Below are 21,880 nucleotides of genomic sequence, written 5' to 3'. Positions count from 1 at the left end.
CCTGTACTACAGGCATTCCTCCTGTAAACAGGATGCACTTAAAGCCTGACACAGCAACGTTTTTGTGTTTCTCTTTCAGAAGTAATCTAGGAAACTGGCAATTCTTATACATCAGAAATGTGACTGGAAGTGCATCGCTCAGCTCATTCGCATGAAACAGCAATGAAGTAAACTTGGCATTTGCAGCCTCAGAAATCAAACTTCTGCATTCATTTCCACAAATAGCAAGGCATATGGTTTACCTTTCTAGTTCCACCATTATTTCAAGCCGGTACTGTGTGATTAAGGTTACTACTTAGCACAATAAATCACATAAAAGCCCATAAGTAGATGCAGCTTAAAATTCCATAGCTGAGATTGCAGTTGTGCTAACAACAGTGTGTTAAAAACTTCAAAAATTTCTCCATTCCTAATTCCAAAAATGCACATGTTTTACCACCATCAGGTATGCTTCAAAATTTGCCCTTTCTGTCAGGCTTTAGATTTTGTTATGGCATGCTTTAACCTGTAGCTCAGCTGTTTACATCTTAACAAGTAGTAGTTATCCCCTCCATGCAGCACTCGGGGGACTCCATCCAGAACGCTGCGTCCAGTTTTGGGACCCGTACAAGAAAGACATGGACAAACTGAAGCAAGTTCAGTGGTGGGCCACCACGGTGATCCATGGGTTGGAGCAGTTGTCCCACAAGGAACGTCCCAGGCTCATTGAGCCCAGAGGAGCAATGGGCTGGAGCTCACTGCTGCCTTCCAACACGCACAAAAAAACCTTCTTGAGGTGGTGAAGCCAGTTAGCAGCGGTCTGCAGTTGCAGGATGCAAAAAATCAAAAGAGGTTCAGACTGGATAAAAGGAAACACCTTTTCACCGTTACGACAGTCAGGTAATGGAGCACACAACCAAGAGAAGTTCTGCAGTCAGCATCCTTGGATGCTTTCAACATCCAACTGCAAAAAAAACCCCTTGAGTAACCTGATCTCATCGCTAACCCTGCCTGAAGCAGGAGGCTGAACGCGGTGATCTCCAGAGGTCCCTTCTAACCTGAATTATTTCATAATTCTGTGATCTAAACTACGGGCCAGCCACGTAAAAACACCATCTATCATAAGCGCCATCACTTTCAAGCTGGAAACTCAAGGGAACAAAAGGTTTCTCTCCCTGACCTCCCCATCCATTCTTCCTCCAGCGTCACCCACTGACAACACAGGCTCCGAACCCGCTCCCTTCAGATTTCAGCACAATTCTAATTAAGAAAAGGAACCACACAGAACCGAACTGGGGGGAAGCTTCCCATGATGGCGTTTAAGAAGAAGCACTTCCAGTCTCAACTGGCATAAAAAGGTGGTTCTTCTACGTGTAGACAAACAGTATTTTCATTTTTTACTCCTCTAACAGTGCTTCAGTATGACAAACATAACTTTCCTAAGGACACCTTGACGTGTAAATACAAGGTGAAACTCATAGCCCAGTGAAAGTGAGGGTAATGACTCTTGAAAGGAAAAGTTTAAAGTTGAAATGAAAACACATAATAAAATCTCTTGGTTTTAAATGGCTTAATAAGCCAATCTCTTCTAATATTCTAAAACTACTGGCCTACCCTGCTTTGGTAGAAAATAAGGCTATCACTAAAAATCTCAGTGCCGACTGTGGTCCTTGATTCAGATTCTGCATTTTTCACAACCCACATGTTTTTCTTCATTAAAAGATCATTGACTCATGTCAAAACAATAATAATTAGCAGGAGAAAGGAGCAATTTGTCTTCACGCTCCAATAAATACAAAGTATTGAAAACATATTCTCCTTGCACACATTAGCAAAATTATTAATACCCATATATATGCAGATCGTACCCCTGCTGAGTCTGAAAAAGAAAAAAAGACTTCTGGAAGGAACGTTAAAAAAAAAAAAAGTTCCACTTTGAATATCAGCTCATTTGCAATTCTCATCTCCATTCTTTTTCCACTTACCTCATTTTCAGTTAGACAGTGAAAATGCAAGTTCCTCCAGTATGCCACATACGGCAGAAGATGATTATAATTCACAGGGTTACAGTACAGATGGACACTGTCAGGTTTTATTAATATGATTATATCTGCAATAAGCACAACAAATATTATTCTACCACCAAGACTCCATACACAGAAGACCTCTATGGGCACAAACCACCCCTCCCACTGAAACTGAACAGAAAATATTTTTCCTATAATGGGAAAGAGATGAGCTCATGCAAACCTCACGGAGTTCAGCAAGGCCAAGGGCAAGGTCCTGCACATGGGCTGGGGCAATCCCAGGCACAAATCCAGGCTGGGCGAGGAGTGGGTTGAGAGCAGCCCCAAGGAGAAGGACTTGGGGCTGTTGGTGGATGGAAAACTGACTGTGAGCCAGCAATGTGCCCAGAAAGCCACCCATGTGCTGGCTGCACCCCGAGCAGGGTGGGCAGCAGGGGGAGGGGAGGGATTCTCCCCCTGTACTCTGCTCTCCTGAGACCCCCCTGCAGGGCTGGGTCCAGCTCTGGGGCACCAACAGCAGAAGGACACGGACCTGCTGGAGTGGGGCCAGAGGAGGCCACGGAGATGCTGGGGGGGCTGGAGCCCCCCTGTGAGGACAGGCTGGGAGAGTTGGGGGGTTCAGCTGGAGAAGAGAAGGCTCCGGGGAGACCTTAGAGCGGCCCCCCAGGGCTGAAAGGGGCTGCGGGAAAGGGGGGAGGGACAGGACGGGGAACGGGTTAAACTGACAGAGGGGAGATTTAGATCAGATCTAAGGCAGAAATTGTTCCCTGTGAGGGGGGTGAGGCCCTGGCACAGGCTGCCCAGAGAAGCTGTGGCTGCCCCCTCCCTGGAAGGGTTCAAGGCCAGGTTGGACGGGGCTTTGGGCAACCTGGTCTAGTGGAAGGTGGCCCTGCCCAGGGCAGGGGGGTGGCACTGGGTGATCTTTAAAGTCCCTTCCAACCCAAACCAGTCTGAGATTCTATGTACCTCATTAAAAGAAAATTTTTAAACTATTTGAACACAAAATCATTCCCTGCTTCTTTAAAAAAGAAACAGTTGACAGCCATATATAGTACTTCTTAGTGTTTAGACATTTCAGAACAATTGTGGGTTTATTCTGAAGTCTTGCACAGAACTTGCATCAGCCCGTCCTCTGAAAAGCCAAGAGTGTCAGTGATGAGTCCCAGCAGAGCACTTACAGAACTGTAAACTACAGCTGCTCTTGCCTAATATTACATCAGAAGGTTGCTCCAAAGAAAAACTACAGCACTACAGCCTATGGGGTAGATACGCAAAGTTTCATGCAAATAAAGGAATAATAATCTACAATCATGGCGACTGGCCACCTTTCAAATATTACAGAAGTGAGTTAATACGTTAAAGTAAAACAGAACTCAAGTTTTACGACTCCGGAGGTGTGATCACACAATAATTAATAACACAACAATTAACACATTGACATACGTACCATGACTGAACTAGGACTTCTTATAACGGGCTGTGTTTGTCCAGGTTTAGAACACTCAGGGAATGTACGGAGGGGACGTGTTTAAAAACAAGAGTTCTCCAGCAGATTTTTTTTAAGAGCAGTTTTTCAGGCGTACATACACGATTAGACATTTACTGCCTTTCTGGTTTTTTGAAGTATGCCCCTTTTTCTGGCTCCAGAAAGACTGCAGAATAGGTAAAAATGTTGGAAGACGCTACTCACCATCAAGAACTTCTTCAGGAAACCCAGTTCTTTCAAAGTCGTTGTTACTCTGGTTATACAAGCCAAAAAGCAGATAGTTTGCCAGTTCCCGGCAACCTTCATTGTATCGACTATCTATTCCTGCAAAAGCAAAACCATATGCAAAGGGTTATGTGTCGTGATACTGTACACCTGAAAAGGCTGTCTTCTTCCCTAGTAAGAAAACTTTAAAACAGGAGTATTAACTCAACTCCCTCACACAGTCAGTGGGCACTTATGCCCATTGAACATACTGGGAACACAGGGTAGGGAAAAAGGAGTTTCACAAGTTCATTGCTACATACTGACATTCCACTCTTGACTTAAATCCACAGGCATTGCTCAAAAAAAATTGAAGTCACTCTAATTTTCAGTAGTGCTCTGCATCAACAAAAGTTCAATTTTAACCAGTAACTGAACTTAAACATCTGTCCGGATGCAGTATGCTTTCTAATTAGTATGTTCTTGATTGAAGCTTCCTAACAAACTAATCCTGTGACCTAAATCTCCTGCTTTAGAATACATGATTAAATGTTATCTTGTCAGTATTATAGTGCAATCCCTGAGTCACCAAAAAGACAGTGTGGACTTCTGACAAATCGTGAAGATATTTTGACAAAACATATGGTATACAAACTGCTTCCAAAGAAAGCCTTTTCTGGTCCTTGGGAAAATAAAACAATTGAAGATCTGGAGCATGAAGAGATAAAAGATAAATACAAGAGGAAAGGAAACAGGCCACAGATGTAGGAATTATTTTCATCTCTCTGGAAGACAATCAGAGTCTTTCATAATTCTTAATTCTACTGTAATAAATCAAGATTTCTCCACAAGTAAAATCATGCATGAAGCAGCATCCTGAACATCCACACTTGATAGAGGTCACCCATCTTGACTGCTACAAAATTTTTCACAAACACCAATGTCAAGCTTTCCTACCAAGTTATATTAGGATACACTAGGGTGCCTGCCAACAAATCAAGATTGTTACCACTGTCCAAAGGACAGATCTGTACACTGATAACATAACAACACAGCCTGGATGTCTGGCTTTCAGGACTCGCACTGGAAACCAAACTGAAGAGTCTCATGAACTTACCAGAAAGTGCAATAAACCCTTGGTTCTCCTAGTTATGTTCCTTTTTTTTAATGTTATGCTTCAGCTTTAAAGCACTAACCAGATGCCATGCCCACATCCAGCTACTGAATCCCACATCTTAATAAACCCCCTTGTCTGTTTAGTAAATGGCCTTTGGATAGCTCACGTATATTCCGAGGTATCAGGTATTTGGTTTATGGCTACAGAAGAGACAAATTCAATCCCTTCAAATCTTGCTGAAGCTCTGAACCTCTGTAGTCCTGCTCCTTGTTCATGGCTTCATGGTCATCAGCGCCAGTAACGGACTACAGCATTCCCTGAACTGTGCTGGGAAGGGGGGAACCTGCATCACACCTGTCCCAGCTTTCTCAGCCCTCAAAAAACCCTTCTTGATGCAATCTTTGCATCCTCATGCCACTGCTACCCAGCTCCCATTCATTTACGTGCATCCTTGAAGCGTGCTCTTTTTAAAACGAGTCACAACTTCGTGTGTTCAGAGGCATCCCGTGACAAAGGGAGTATCAAGAGCCTTAGCAGTCAATCTGGAGCTCAAGTCATGGCATCGATAAGATTCAGCTAAAGGATGCTCAGACACGGTTACTCATTTACACCTCCGCTGCAATGTTCCGTCTTTGCTGTGCCAATAATTTTCTGCACACCCAGACTGCCCCAGATCTGAGAACTCAGAGAGCGAGCACAAAAGAAGAAGGAGAAGGCATGCTTCCTTTTCTTTTATTTACATTTCCAGCCCCACGAAAGCAGCCGTACCAATGTAATCTAGAATTCGGTGAGACTCAACACACTACCATGCTGAAGCCCCTGTCTTTAGGTGGGATTTTAGTTATAATCAAGTGGGAGACTCTGTTCTTCCATGAAGCAAGGGTCCCATTGTTCTAGGGCACCCCATTTAAATATAATCAGTCTCCTTGAAATCAGCTGTGGCCTTAGGCAGCTAGCACACACAATGTCCTGAAGATAAGCTGTTTTCCTGATTACTTGCCTAACTGAGGCAACTTTTGAAGGCGATCAGATTGAGCAATAGTAGGAGTTAGGGTAGCCCCTTTCGGTGGCAGCAAGCTGTTAGATCAGTAGTTCTGTAAGCAGCATTACTGATGTTTCACAAGCAAACATCCCCTATCCCATCAAATGGTAATGTAGGGAGGTACAACTACAGGCCCGAGAGCATGGCTGCAAGCGGCCGTGGCATTTGCACTTTTTCCTATCAGGCTCATTGCCAGGGTTTCCAAAGGCTAACCAGCCAAGGTGGTGTGCTCAGGGGCTGGCTAACAGACTTAACATTTAGTAAAGCAGAAAACGGAACAGATGATTATAAAGTCTGGAAGGTCAGGGGGAAAAAAAAAAAAAAAAAAAAAAAAAAAAAAAGAGAGAAACCATCCTCATTAAAAGTTAAGATGTTGCCATCACTTGAAGAGTTTGAGGTTTTATCTGGGTACATCAGCTCTTCTCCAGGCTTGAAGATCTTCAAAGCTAAAGACCAAACCCCTGTTTTTTCGGTTAATGACAGGAGGAGGAGAAGAGCAGACAAAAAAGATGTTAATGAGAGGGGCAGCTGATAAGCTTAACTCTTATAATAGAGGACAAGGGTGAATTTATTGCTTGCAGAACACTGACAGGCTAGCAGGGAAGAAATTAGCTTACCATAAAAGAATTAACTCTGCAGAATAATTGTTTTTGGTGGTTTTGGTCTTGGTTTTAGTATCCAGTACAGACAGAAGCTTTCATACTGGGGCTTTAATACTATTCTACAGAAACATATGGAGTTAAATGAACCGATATAGCTGGCGGAAAATAAACAGGAAATGAAACAATGACAAAGATAAGATACCTCCAGAAAGCATATTAGGAGTCCTCGACAGAACAATGGGGCAAGCTATTAATTAGGAAACCCCCACGCCTGTCTCCAGCTGAGCTGGGAGTTCAGTAACTCCCAGCCTGTTCCCAACTCATCACAAGGGTGCAGTTAGACAATGACTCAGTCTAACAGCTCACTGCTGCCCAAAGAGCCAGTCCTGCTCCTTCTCCTGCAGCCAGTGCTCATCTGACCTCGGAGCACGCCGATTCAGTTTGCTAAATTGGCAGAAAACTAGTCTGGGCAAATACAGGGTGAAGGGGAAATAAAAAAAAAAAAAAATATCTGTCTGCTCAGTAAGATGAAGCAGGTTGAAGATATCAAACAACCACCAGCACTGACCCCAAACACATGTGGGGAGGAAAGGAAAGAGAAGCAGTCCAGGGGCAGGCAGAGTCCCCTTCTGCACAGCAAAAAATATTCAGCTAAGGCATCATCCATATCTGATTTTACAGTTGCTAAGCTGACACAAACATGGCCTACAGGTAAAAAAAGTCCTGCTTTTTATCCCAGACATGTATTTCTGACATATCTTTGCGTATCAAAATAAATGGTTGCTCCATAACATGTTAAATTGCCCCGTGAGCTCTAGGGACACCAGGGAGGCAGCAGGAATCACAGAATTGTCTAGGTTGGAAAAGCCCTTGCAGCTCCTCCAGTCCAACCATGACCCTCCCCCTGACCGTTCCCAACTCCCCCAGATCCCTCAGCGCTGGCTCAGCCCGACTCTTCAACCCCTCCAGGGATCCCGGGGACTCCCCCCTGCCCTGGGCAGCCCATTCCAACGCCCAACAGCCCCTTCTGCACAGAAATCCTTCCTAACATCTAGTCTAAACCTTCCAGATGAGGCTGGAGAGAATGAAGAGATCACGTTTAGACATTCACCCAAAACCAACACACAGTTGTGTGCCACTTCTGACAGCAGTTCCAATCATCATTAAAAGAGTCTCTATTTGGAAAAGGAATGGGATGAACTATCAGTGCAATGTACTAAATGCTGGGAAGGTGTCTCCCATGTCCTAAGAGCAAGAGCTCTGTGTAGGATGGACATAATGGGAAAAAAAAAAAAAAAAAATCTAAAGAAGTAGTAATACATGAACAGAACCAAGCTAAAATAAACTTAAAGATTTACTGGTACAGCCTCTGAAGTATTCCTATCCTCTTCAGGAAGGATAAAAAGTAAATATCAAAGTCTAAAAATTTAGGTTAGCTGTGCTGAACTGTGAAGCAGTTTGATCTACAATCAAAACAGCTACAACCACAGTCAGGTTTACAGACATACCCTCCCGAATCTAAACACATCTCCTCAGAAATCAGATCAACTTAACCATGAGCTGAAAATCTCTCTTGAAAGGTAAGACACAAGAAACACCACTGTTAAAAAAAAAAAAATAGTTCAGAGTATAATTTAAGGAGTTTGATATACTGTTTTCTTAGCAACTTTAACAGCAACACACTCCAGCTGAGACATCACAGCTTTTTAAAGATGACATGTCAACCTCCAAATTCCTTTTTCCTGTCAGCTGTGATGCCTCTTCTCCACAGCAAACGTTGCAGGAATGCTACCGTTCAACTACTTGAAAATAAGATGACAGGATTCTTTTTTTAAAAAAAAAATCAGCTGTACCTATATTTAAATAATTGTGTCAATAATCAGTCAGTTCACATCCCTCTTTGGAATCTCACAATGCTGGTTTTAATGTCAGTATAAATACTAATCTACGTGAAGTCTGTATTGCTTCTATTTATATATTATATAAACTTCTATATGTAAATATGAAATTTCTATTATTTTTACCTCACAACCCAGTATGTAAATTAAAGTTGGGGTGAGGGAAATGCATTAACTCTAGGTCATTAAAGACAGCCAAGTGAAATATAACATGAACTGACCGTAAAAAAAACATTGTTATGAGCATCTGCTTGCCACAGACGTCAACAGTACTCAAAATGTAAGACTATATATTTTTTGTCATCTGAAGCATGTATTTGAAGACAGATTTAACACATTTATAACAGAGTGACATGCCTACTTAGTCAGAAGTTATGAGAGAAATCCTGCAGGCTACCTTAGACAGGTCACATGAGACAACAGGTCCCATTGTGGGTGCTGAAAGAGATTAGTGCAAAGCACAAGTCCAGTAACAAAGCACACTTCCTATATTTCCATAGCAGAAATGCTTATTTATTAAGAGGCATGGTCTTATGCATGGACTTAACTACTTCACATGACACTGAGGATTACACAAAGCAATTTCTTTTGCCTGTAATGCTTTCCCTAAAGCCCTACAATGTTTGAGTGACTATTATTTGCTTGGGACTTACTGCAGCTTCAGAGCCAACACAGTTAAGAAATACTACAGTGTTAATGGTGAGGTGGCACAGTGACATATTTCACGAAATTAGACTAGCATCAAAGGCAAAAAATAACTACTTTATCCTGTATGATTAAGTTTCATTGAAGGTTGACACAGTAACCTTACAGACCTTGTAGCTGTACAGTTACTACTTAGCCAAAGAATTCTTACACTGTTACCGTAGAGAATGAGTAGGAAGAGTCATGTTACACAGCCAGCAACAGACCAAAAGAGAACTAGCTTATACAATTTACAACTTTTTGCGATTGTTGGGAGAATGAGCTTCTTCAAGTTTTCTTGCTACATTGTTAAAAAAAAAATAACGCCAAAACCAAAATAAAACCCTAAAGAACCAGACTGTTGTATCATTTCTTAATGCAATCCCATTACTACACATAACTTCTTTAGGGCTACATTAGATTTCTCCATCTTTAACTGCAATACATTATTTAATCAACCATTCCTTAGGCCTTTTCTCTAAGGAATTTCGATCATCATTCCGCAATGTTTCCTTTAAGATCTTGATATGATTACGTACAGAAATTATGTTAAAGCACTACAAAAACCCTGTTACTCTCCTACAGCATACTTGCACATGCAGCTTTATTTCCTATCGCTCTTTTCTCCCAACCCCAGAAGAAATAAAGCACTGAAACTACATGCTGTTTATATGCCACCAATTAAGTCGTAACTGCTTCCCGGGTTTCTCATGCGACTCTTTAAATGCATTTTGAATTACTTCACCTGAGGCAAGACCTCCCTCCTCCTAAATTCAGGTTTTATTAATTCTGTCAGTTTTCTGATTATTCTCCCCACATCTCTAAGCCAAGTCTCAACCACCACCCGTCATCGCTCTGCATATCACAATCCCCAACCTTGGTGCTCCTCTGCTCTTCTCCACTCCCTTAACCTCAGCACCTCCTAATCCCTTCCACTTACCCCCCTCCACAGAGAAATCAGCCACAACACACAAACTCGAGCTTTTAAGCCAAGCACCAGCACTGCCTGGACAGCTGAATGTTCACTCCATATACATACGGATTAAATTCTTTCCACCCTTCCTTCAATTTGGACATTAACAAAGACTCTCTCTTCCCTCCAGCCACCAAATTTCCATAAGACTTGCAAGAACGTTGATATTATTACTTTTGTAGCAAGTTTGCCTAAAATTAGTAAACAAGTTTAAGAATTACTTAGGGAGAAAAGAGTGTAATAATCAGACCGCTGTGCTTTGACTGGGAAGCAGGGCTGGGGCTTGGGAAAGGAACATCTTCACCTTCCTGAAACTCATGGTATCTTTAACAGTACAGTGAGAAAAAAAGAGGAGAGGAAAAAAAAAATAAAACTAACCTAAAATGCAAAGGATTCCATCAGGCTGAGATTTGCTGCTCTGTGTCAGGATGCTCTGAATGTTTCGAAGGCGGCTGCAGCTGCAAAAGAAAAGAGAATTCGTCTTTAAGGTCAGTGTTTTGAAGTGCTCAAATTTGGTGGGCTAAAGAGTTGACATAGCTTCTATAATAAAGAAAAAAAGCTAAGTGGACATGCTTCAGCTTGGGTATCTTTTGTTTGAAATACATTTAGACCTCATATCAAGCTATCCCCGGATTATTAATTTTTGTCTTCCACTAAAAGATGAAGTACACAGCCCTGATAGAGGACTAGAACCCGTAACTAACCCTTCTAACCAAGCGCCCTGTTAACCTCTATAACCTCTAGTGAAAATTTTTGCTCAAGTTTCCTCTCACTAAGCCAGCAACACTCCTTTCTCTACCAAAGAAGTAGAGAGCAAAGCAACACGGAGCCAAGCAACATGGGGCAGGTGATGCCTAAGTGGGAAGCTGATAAAGGAAGGGACTGCAGTAGCTCCGTCACCTCAAGAGGAGTTGGCAAAAGCTGAGTTTCAGCACCTCCAGCACCATCACATCGCTTCCACTCTGTGTAACTACGTAACACGGACACGTCCCAGACTTCTCACAAGATCCAACAGCATGATATTTGTGTGGGGGAGAAGGGAGGAAGGCACAGAGAACTCTGCCTCCGCTCACAGACCTGCAGGGCCTCATTCATGTCCTCTGTTAATAAAATAATCAGCATCACGCCAGCTGCCGTGTCCTGGTGATGCTTTTGCTTATGGCTGTCACGAAGACTCAAACGGGTCACCCAGTCATTCTTACAAGCACACGCATAAGCAGAAATGTGGAACCAAGGGAACTTTCAGACAGAAAAGAGAAAGCAATTTTAGTGAGCATTCTCGACAGCTCCTGACCAGGGGATTTTCTCTTAATAAGCTTCAGGTGCTACAGTTCTGCCTTGCATCTGGCATTACTCTCTATAATTTTATTTAGTCAGTAAATGGAAAAATATACAGCAAATACTCTCGTTTAAGATAACAAAAGCTGAGCTCCAGATGACTGTCACTTTTTAAGTAGGATTTTTTTTTCTGCCAAACAAATTAACAAATTGAACTCGTACTAGTGGGTTTCCAGTCAGAAAGCAAACCACCACTCAGAACAACTCCAGATGAATAATACTTCATGCAGTCACAGAAGCTGGAACTTCTCTTCTAACCCAAAGAAATATCTAGATCATTTTCAGAAGATGCATGTTACCTCTCTCACCACTGCTGTATTAAAACCATGAAATTTCTCTAAAAATGAAGTTAGGGAAAATTATAAGCCTAAAGTATAATCCTTTATAATCCACATTAAAAGGAAATCAAACAACACCAAGTCTTGCCAAGATTTTCATAATTAAAACAAAGTGTTTATATAATTAATTTGGTTGTCCACTATGCATCTTTAAGTCAGGCAAAAAAATTCAGCTACAAAAGGCAGAAAGCAACATAAATTGTGCTTCTAGGCAACATTTTGTGAGCTTGTTTTAATACAGATAGAAGGCAAGAAATTTCACTGCTGATATTACTGGATGTGTTTTCTTGTTTATAGTCTTGTTTATGTAACTCTGAGCTGCTCAGCTCTAGGAAACAAATGTCTCTTACAGAAACACTTCGAGCTAAATTTACAATCAGCTCAAATAAACAAGAAAGTAAGGTCAAATATTTGTGTTTTCATAGTATTTCAAGCCAAGTAAAAAGCAAACAGATTTTTTTCAGTAATACTACAATTCTCATGCTCTACTTTCTCTGAAAGACGGAACGGACATGCAAAGTTTACAATATAGCTAATCTAAGCGCAATTCGAACACCCACAGTGAAGGACAGACAACAGTTGAAGACACTTTCGTGAGTTCAAAATCAGTGCAAACAACTGCAGGGTTTTTTTTTCCCCTTTTTAGGTTCCCTATTTGAGTTCCGAATCCCCTAACTTTTCTTTCTGCCTGAAACTGCCCAATTCAGACTATATGCTGTACTGTATCACAGTCCGCTGTGTGTATGAATAGAGATTATGATCCACTTGTAGATGCTGAAACAGAAATTAGAGCCACTGATGACACCAAAAAGACACCTCATCGGGTACTATGAGATCCTGTTGCCCACGTAGGTGATGCTACAAAATCACACGCAGAATCATCTTGGTTGGAAAAGCCCTTGCAGCTCCTCCAGCCCAACCATGACCCTCCCCCTGACAGTTCCCAACTCCCCCAGATCCCTCAGCGCTGGCTCAGCCCGACTCTTCAACCCCTCCAGGGATCCCGGGGACTCCCCCCTGCCCTGGGCAGCCCATTCCAACGCCCAACAGCCCCTTCTGCACAGAAATCCTTCCTCAGAGCCAGCCTGACCCTGCCCTGGCGCAGTTTGTCCACAACAGAAACACGGAACTTGATGCTGCACATTTTAGTAACTTCTAATTATTAGTTCTTTGAAACCTAACCTAAAACAGAATTTCACAGCTATCCAAGCTTAAAGTTTTGTATCTTATTCTGGAAGATTTTCATCCCATCATTAAACAGGACCCCAGACCCACTAGGTGAAAGATGATCCGCTGTGACACACTATACAGTGCTCGCATTTTTATACTTCCCATGTCACAAGATCAAAAAAAAAAAAACAACACAACTGTACCCACAGCAATAAGTCTAGCAATCATTTAAGGACAAGCTGCAAGCAGACTTGCTAGCGCCTCTGTAAAACACAAGAAAATGGAAGCAACTTTATGTATAAAGTCCACATGAGAACAAAAATGTTTCTCAACCTATTTGCAAAGGACGGTCTAAGAGAAACCCAAGCTCCGGAGACTCTGAAGGACAGATGGAAAGGACCGTGAGAAAGCATGCTCAAGGGCTTCTGCAATGACACAAAAAGCAGCTTCCAGGCTGGCTTTTATTAAAAATATTTACCATATCAGAGGATGCATCTTCCTGCTTCTCCTCAGAGTGAGAAAAGAAACTGTCATCAGAAAAAAAATATTAGGAATGCTTCCAATCAGAAGGCACAAGAGGTAGATTTTCAGTCAACTTCTCTCAGAAATAAGATGCAAAAATCCCTCTATTTGTGTTCAACATTCGCTCTCATGGCAAATTTAAGTAATTCTCCAAAGACAGGTTTTGCAGGATCGTGAAATACTTTAAAAACCTTTTATACATTCTAAACATAGCATGAATACATACCTTGATTTTACAATCATATTTCCCCCTATACTGACCACTTCTAAAAGACAGAAACGGTTAGAACTCAATTTGACAAAACACAAGTATGGAAACTCCTTGTACGAAACTCGTGGGGAAAGATACCCCCATTTATTAAGAAACATCATTACATGATACAAGGCAAGTTATTCCTAAGACCTTTAAATTTTAATTTCCCACTAACAGCTTCAACAAAAGGGAAACCTGATCAAACATGTTTTAAATGATAAAGAAAAAGTCGGGTTAGGAGCCTGTGCAACGAGGCCAGAGCAGAGCAAAGCAAAATACATCACGTTTTTCCTCTTTTTGAGCTCTGTGAAAGTATTTTCTGATATGTTCTGCGATGGGAGGAAAAGGAGAAGAGGAACTGGGGGAAGAATGTTCCTGCATGTTTGTGCTGGGTTGGCTATTTCTTTCCCTCCTTAAGTTTTGATTTAGAGTTAGGATTTTACTCTCCTAGAATGACTTTCAGTGTTTTTCACAGAAATTATGACTTTGGTGCACTCCTTAAAAATTGTAAAGTTCTGAGATTAAGCTGCCAAAAAATTTCTGCCAAGTAAAGTTGAACGTCAGCACTACATTTCCTTCAGGAGATAGTCCTGACATAATAGGAAAAAGCGTAGGGAAAATTCTATGTTCATTATTTCCTAATAAGATGTATGACCATAAAGATGTTTATTTCGATCTTAATATTAAACAGCCTTCAGCAGGATATTTTCCCTTGCCTCATTTAAAGAAGTGGTTTCTATGAAAGAAATCTTTGAAAAAGGTTCTTCACAGAAATATTTTCAGTGGCATTTCAAGTGTGTATAAATCATTACATTCACAGCCTGACATTAAAAACAGAAGACTTCTGTGTCTGAAGAAAGAGGTTATTCAGAAATAGTGAAGAGAATAATTAGAATTCTTACTACATGCTTTTAAACAATACAGGCTAAACTGTGTATCAAGTCAGAGCAAGAAAATAAGAGTTTTCTTGCATTTCACATTAAACAAATCATCTGACAAAAACAAAGAAACTGTCCTGGGAACAAAAATCCATGACTTTTCCCGCTTCCAAAGCGAGCGCCCTAGCAAGGGTACTGACTTTTTGCTCCTTTTTAGTTTACCCCAGTAACACAATTTCAAACAAAAAGAACGAAGAACAACCTCCGCACAACGGCGTAACCCTCTGGGCTTCTGGATGATCTCCTGGAAGATGGTGGTTCTGGATCCACCCACGTACATAACCACAACTAAATTTTACAGTAGCTTGCTGCTCAAAAAAAATCAGCATTAGGTGCGTTCAACAGCACAACTCCATGAAGCCCTTCTAAGAAAACCCCAAATTCATGGACTTTGGGGTGACTTGAATGAGACATGAGCTGCAAGCAAGCTCATCTGAGACAACCACAGATAACCAGGTTGCTTTAGAAGTGGATAAGAAGTTGAAGTAGGTGAACTGAGAGTTTTTCCTGTGAACAGAAGGTGCGATTTCGACATCCTCTTAAGCCAGTATAAGAGCCCACGGTGCTGCAAGGGATGGTCTCGCCCTTCTCACCGCCTTTGTATCTACACTAACAATCTTGAAGCCACGAGTCAAGTCGGGTTGGTTTACAGATCCAAACAAACTCCATCCCGGGAATTTTAAAAAAAAAAAAAAAAATCAAAACAACTTTCAAACATCAACAAGCTGATCTGACTGCTGCTGGAAGCAGGTCAGAAGGCAAAGCCACATTTTGGTGTGGCATCTGGCAATAAAGTACACTTGGGCCAATTAAGAAACTATGCGTTGAGGTACTTGATATTCTGCTAATCTTGGACTAGATCCAAATAAAAAAGGGGAAGATAATTGACAATCATTAACTTCTAAGAATTAGTGCTCATCTGTTCACATGTCTTCATACTAATTATGCAAAGTACCTTGCTTTACAACAGTCTAGCCTGTCACAACTTGGTAACAGACACGGCGCTGCAAGCCATGAATGTTGGCAAATAAAGAGAATATTAACAACGGTGCCTTTCTCCATCAGAAGGAACAAATAGATTTTTTTAAGTAATGCCTGACAGTATTTTATTTATGTTTCCACAACGCGTTCCTTTTTTTTCTGCGCCCCTTGCTGCTGGCTGGATTTATTCTACGCTCAAGCTTCCTTTTCTTGACCTTGTAATCCAGTGCTACTAGTGCAGCAAGGATCTTAGCATTGATCCCTGATTGATTCCCAGAGGCTGGTTTTCCATACGGCTGGGACAGCCACAGCTGTGATCAACGTGCAAATTCAGCTGACAAAGGATGTGATTTCACCGTGTTCGGTATGTTTTGCTTCATATTGGCAGATGTTACGCTCCTCCCCCACAAAGGCCGGGCAGTCCTAAAAAGCCACACGTGGTTTTTAAGATAGCAGCGAACAACGGGGGAAAAACCGAGACACGCCTGGCAAGCTCCCGCAAATCACGTTAGCAAGGCTCATCTTCAGGGAATGGCTTGAAAAGATTCACGTTGTCTACCTAAGACAGACTCCGGTTTTAACCTTAAATACTTGATTTAAAATAAATAAATAAATGAAATGGAAAGATAAAGCAGTTTATTGTTTTCCAAATCTTGTTAACTTGCTGCTACCACCATCTGTTTCCACTCTACCCCCCCCCCCCCCAAAAAAAAAAAAATAATCAAGTTTCTTTTTCATGGGTCTTTTGTTGACCTCACAATTTCTACCAGAAATATTATTATTGTCTGCTTATATCACAGTACAAGATTTCCCTGGATTTCCCACAGTCTGACATTATGACCAGCTCAAATATATTTGTGCAAACAGAATCCAGAAGTCAGACTGAGTCAAATACTCCCAGAATTTCATTAATTTCCAAAGCAGTGCATTTGAAATTTGCCATCTAGTTCAACAATAATATGACTTCTCCGCTGTTTTATTCTTAGCTCAACAAAATAACTCTGTTTTACTGCTCGGCAAAAGACAATGGCATTCACCCACCCTAAAATACATGACAACTTTCCATCTATTTTCAAAATTTCCCCTCAACAAACACAGGGAACTTGACTGTAAATAGGATGCCTAGCAACTTTAAAAACACTCTGCATGTTGAGCAAGGAGCAAATGTTAAAATTAGACGTAAAGAAAGAAATTTCAACTGTGTGCATTTTACAGGACCAATTCCCCTGCTTCTTGACTTTAAATGGACAGTAATATTCAATTCTGTAATTCAGAGACCTCAAAGCACCGAGGAACAAGCATGAATCTCTCCTTACCAAGCGTTTGGCACTACCTGATGCCATTTACAAGTGACAAGCTTGTTCAGGATCTTTGGCACTTCAGCACACCTGAACAGGAACACTATTTATTAAGAAAGCACATCAGAATTCATAGTGGTATTTTCTGTGAGCACACAGGACAGTGCAGCCTGCTGACATACTTGTTTACTGTCAGCAACTCACAGGTTGGAACTCAACATCAGCTCAAGGGCTGGAAACGAAGGGATGTTCTTCCATGGGTGCAATCAAATGGCAAGTTGCCCATCACCTACACACACATCCAAGCCAGTTAGACATCCAGCCTTGATTCATTCTGTGTTGAATGGGCTGATATACGAACACCAAGTCTGTATTTTCACTTTCTTACATTGCAGCGTGTTATCGAGGACACCAACTATTCCCCCTGAAAAGACACTGTCACCTGACAAAATGACAATATTTGAAGAAGTAGGAAAGATGAGCAGCTCCGTTGTAATTCTTCTGCCATCAGTTAATCTCTGATCAGAAGGACAAGGCAAGCGTCCAGCCCTTCAGCAGAAATCAGAAGTTAAGGGACAGTGCCTTAAGACTAAACGGACTTTCAGAGCCCATTCCTGGGCCACAAGCACTGCAGCCACAAAGCACCAAGCCAGATGCTTTGCCACCAGTTCAAGCTGAACAAGCACAAAGGGGTAACTTTGGCTGAATCTCCACAGGCAGCCAAGTTAACGCAACAGCTCTGCTCCCCTCCTTGGCAACTTTTTCCTTCCCAAGCACTGATTCTATCTTCCTGTCCATATCAACCACACAGTCCCACATCCCTCTTAACTTTGGCTGCAGCTCAGCACTCAGCAGACCCCAAGCCACCTTCCCTAACCTGGTAGAAACCCATCCATATGCAAGGAATGGGGTTTGTTTCTCTCTCTTTTTTTTTTTTTCTTCCTCCTGTACTTCAGCAAGTTAAATGAGCTGCCTCTTCACATAGCTAAAATACAGTGCATTCCTTAAAAAAAAAAAAAAAAAAAATGGTGAAACAGTGCTATTACAAAATCCTGAACCTCAGCATAATTACATAAGGAGCACATGGATACAAACTGCTAAATCTTTCAACACACACATCCCCTGCTAAAACTGGTTGGGAAACCACAACAACTCTTCCATCCCCACACCGCCACGCTCCCAAACACCCCACTGACTGCTCCTCTGAAGCTGTAGGAAAAAAAGCCGCATACTAAACCATGATGCAATTAAAACCAGAATGGTTTTAGAGGGTGATAGTAGTAGGCATATAGGCACAGAGAATGTAAAAAATTAATCCAAGTACTCATTTTGCATTTCCCCACATAGACACAGCGAGAAGCAATCTGTATTATGTTACAAACATGGGTAGTTAATAACGAGGATTTGCCCACTCTGTTTTACATAAAGTTAATGCAAAACTGGGTGGGTCCAGAGCACTACCAAATACAACAAATTTGCACTGATTTTAGAGGGTGATATTTAACAAAAGCATTTAATACAAATTTTGTTCATAAACTCATGTATTCTTAAGGAAAACATGACATCACCTTCTAAAACGACAAACACTTTTTTGGGCAATACTCTTAGCTAATGGATTTATTTTTTTTTTCCTTTTTATTTACAAAACCATTCTTTACTTGCTTTTGTTGTTACAACGCCGAGGGTCGCCGTGGTAAATGCCAGCTGCCAACACACCATACTGCAAACCAAAACTCTGAAGTATGTGGAAGAACTCCAAGAATTATCTCTGGCCGTTTCTCTATTCTTTATATAGTCTTAAGAATTTTTCCATTCCTGTTTGGGACTTGGGGGCAGGAGGGAGGAGGGTAACGGATTGTTTTAAGTTATTTTTATTAACTGCCTAGTATCTGGTGACTGCTTGGGAAATTTATTGCAAACACTGGCCTCCCTGCCTCCATCTGGCCTGAAAAAAAAAAAAAAAAAAAGCTGCACAAGAACAAATGTTGAAGAGGAAAAAAATTAACGGATGACACGCCTCCTACAAACACGCCAAATTACAGATGCTGTCTGGATCTCCCAGTGGAGCTCAAAAGCTTGCAGATGTTCACAGAGAGCCTGAATGTTCTCATGACAACTCTAAAACAGGATCTCAGATTACAAAAATCACTCATAAAGAGAGAGGCTTCGGTGGAAACCATTTTCTCTTTCAGCTTGCTTTTTTTTTTTTTTCTACCATCTTGGTATTGTGTTGCTGATCATGAATGTTTAGATATTTTCCAGCTATAAACAAATACTAAGCCCTTTCTAAACAAATAAGATGAATTCATTCAGTGAAAAAAAAAAATATTTGTAAAGGTCACTTTTCCCTTCCTCATGATTAATTCAGTTTCTAACTGCAGGCAGAGAGGGAACATAACCATCAGAGAACAGCCATGTTCATGTATTTCAAACAAGCAGAACGACCTCCATTTCTCTCTCACAGTGCAGAATTTCTCATTTCACAGGCATATTGTCTGAGAAGTGGCAACACTTTCACTCCTTTCTCGCACAGAAGATTTAATTTTATTTTTTTTTTAATTGAAAATCTACAGCAAACATAGACCCACTGTAATACTCAGGTAGCTTGACCAGCTGTTTGTCTGCCATTTGCGTGCAGTGTCCCAGTTCCTCTATTATCTGCCTCCACACTGGTGAATACTTCCATGTATTGTGCTGTGAGTACTGAAAGCATCAAGCACTTCAGTTCCTGGGTTGCTCTTTCTGATAACAGAATCACAGAATCGTTCAGGTTGGAAAAGACCCTTAAGATCATCGAGTCCAACCGTTACCCCAACGCTGCCCAGGCCACCACTAAACCATTTCCCTCAGTGCCACATCTACACGTCTTTTAAATACCCACAGGGTTGGTGACTCCACTGCTTCCCTGGGCAGCCTCTTCCAGTGCTTGACAACCTTTTCTGTGAAGAAACTCTTCTTAATATCCAACCTAAACCTCCCCTGGTGCAACTTGAGGCCGTTTCCTCTCTGCAGATGCATTCAGACAATACACTGTGGCCTAACACACACAGAGGAGTGCTCCTTAAATCTTCAAGAGGAAACAGAGCTCTAGCAACCTAACAAAGCTGAGCCGACACCCGAGCTCCCACGGAGCCAACGTGATCATCTAACATGTCCCCACACCCCATCTCTTGCCAAGCTCTATCCCCCCTATTTCTGAAGCTCAGAGCATGTTGTCGCCTTCGCACCCTCAAGCGGGTGTCCACAAGCCACCCAGCAAGTGCCCCCACAAATACACAGTCCCGCGGCCCCTCCCACATCTCTGCTATCCCCATCCTAATTCCCCTTTCCTACCTCTGACAGGCCTTTCTTTCCTACTTCCACGGCAGCCCCACAGCCATCCCCTCCCAGACCAGACCCAGGCTCAGGTCCCCACAGCCCCAAGCCCCCTCTCTCCCATCCAGCCCCTCTGCGAGTTCCCCCAAACCCCCCTCTTTGTCCCCCTGCCCCCAGCCCACCCCACAGCCCCTCCTCCGGCGGGGGTCAGGATTTGCCAGTCCCCGCACCCACAAGGTCAAGTGAGGCCCCTGCCTGCCATCCTGTCAAGGCCATCAACGCCTCTCTCCCAGTAGCCACCTGCAAAATTCGCCTGCCCCCCCCCCAGGACGCCCCCTTCCTTCTCCCCATAGCCCCAGCCCCTCAAACGCTGCTCCTAACGCTCCAGCCCCCCCCAGTCACCTCAGCCTCCCTCACGGCTCCGAACCCCCCTGCAACACCCCCCAAAACTCCTTGACACCCCCTCCCCAAGGCCACAAAACCTCACCTCAGTGTCCCCACCCCCTCCATTCTGGCCGACCTCAGCCCTCCCCAAACCCTTTAACCCCCCCTCATCCTTCCACCAACCCACCCCAACACCCTTAACACCCTATTTTCTCCCCAGGCAGCCCCCCAGCTCCCTGAACACCCCCCCCCCCCCTCCACCAGACTCCTTAACGCCCCCAACCCCTCCCCAGCACCTCCCCCCAAAACCTCCGCACCACTCGCCCTTAACACCCCACCCCCGGCTCCGGCCAGCCCCCCCAACACCCCCGTCCCCTCAGAGCCCCCCAACACCCCCGGCCCCTCAGAGCCCCCCAACACCCGGCCCCACCGCGCCACCCCCCGCAGCGCAGCCCGAACCCCGGCCCCGCCCTGTCAGCTCCTCACCACCGCCCCCCTTCACTCTCAAGGCCCTTCCCCGCCGGTTTCCCCCCCCCAAGCCCCGGTTACCTGACGAAGGCCCCGGCGGCGCGGGCGCGGCGCGGTGCGGGGCGCGGAGGCGGCAGGAGGAGCGCGGAGCGGCCGCACAGCGCCATGGCGACGGCGACGCGCCCGGCGGACGAGGCGGCCGGTACAGCGCGGCCGCTGCGCCCCGCCCCGCCCCGCGCGCACCACTGCGCCCCCCGCCGCGGGGGGGGGGACCACGGGCGCCACCGTGTGTCCCCAAACACCCCCCCTGCATCTCCTGTCGCCTCCCCCAGCCCGAATGGCTCCTCTATTCACACGGAGCCGCGGCGGGGAGGATTGGACCGCCGGCAAATGGCGGGGTGTAAATACAGCGGGGATGGGGGGGGTGTCGTCCCCCCCTGCCAGGAATGGGATCGTCCGACTCCTGCCCGCACCCCCACCCTCCTCCCTGCGCTCGTTGCACCCCCCCACCGCTCGTGGGAGCGCCCGACCCCACCACAGACACCCCCCTGCTGTGGCGTGGGCTCATCCGACCCCCCGGAGCCCAGCGGGGCGGTGACAGGGACCCCACGGACCCCCCCGAGCTATGGGGGGCGGTGACAGGGACCCCACGGACCCCCCCGAGATATGGGGGGCGGTGACACGGACCCCACGGACCCCCCCGAGCTATGGGGGGCGGTGACAGGGACCCCACGGACCCCCCCGAGATATGGGGGGCGGTGACACGGACCCCACGGACCCCCCCGAGCTATGGGGGGCGGTGACACAGACCCTACGGACCCCCCCGATCTATGGGGGTGGTGACAGTGACCCCACGGACCCCC

The 21,880-nt window shown here is 44.0% G+C and overlaps 1 protein-coding gene across 2 annotated transcripts in view; it reads right to left on the bottom strand.

Moving 5' to 3' along the window:
• DNAAF9 (dynein axonemal assembly factor 9) overlaps window positions 1–21,197 on the bottom strand; it is an 83,852-nt gene extending 62,655 nt beyond the window's left edge. For both annotated transcript variants that reach the window (XR_012633522.1, XM_074904261.1), the window contains exons 1-4: window positions 21,099–21,197; window positions 10,391–10,470; window positions 3,697–3,816; window positions 1,965–2,089 (exon numbers count right to left, since the gene is read on the bottom strand). Coding sequence is in view for 1 of the 2 variants with exons in the window: in XM_074904261.1 (XP_074760362.1) it covers window positions 1,965–2,089; window positions 3,697–3,816; window positions 10,391–10,470; window positions 21,099–21,184 (411 nt within the window). In the remaining variant the exon portion in view is untranslated. The remainder of the gene's footprint in view (window positions 1–1,964; window positions 2,090–3,696; window positions 3,817–10,390; window positions 10,471–21,098) is intronic.
• Window positions 21,198–21,880: the final 683 nt, after the last annotated feature.

Source organism: Athene noctua, chromosome 4 (assembly GCF_965140245.1).
Source record: "Athene noctua chromosome 4, bAthNoc1.hap1.1, whole genome shotgun sequence".
In the NCBI taxonomy this organism is placed as follows: domain Eukaryota; kingdom Metazoa; phylum Chordata; class Aves; order Strigiformes; family Strigidae; genus Athene; species Athene noctua.
This window is presented reverse-complemented; position numbering and strand designations above follow the sequence as displayed.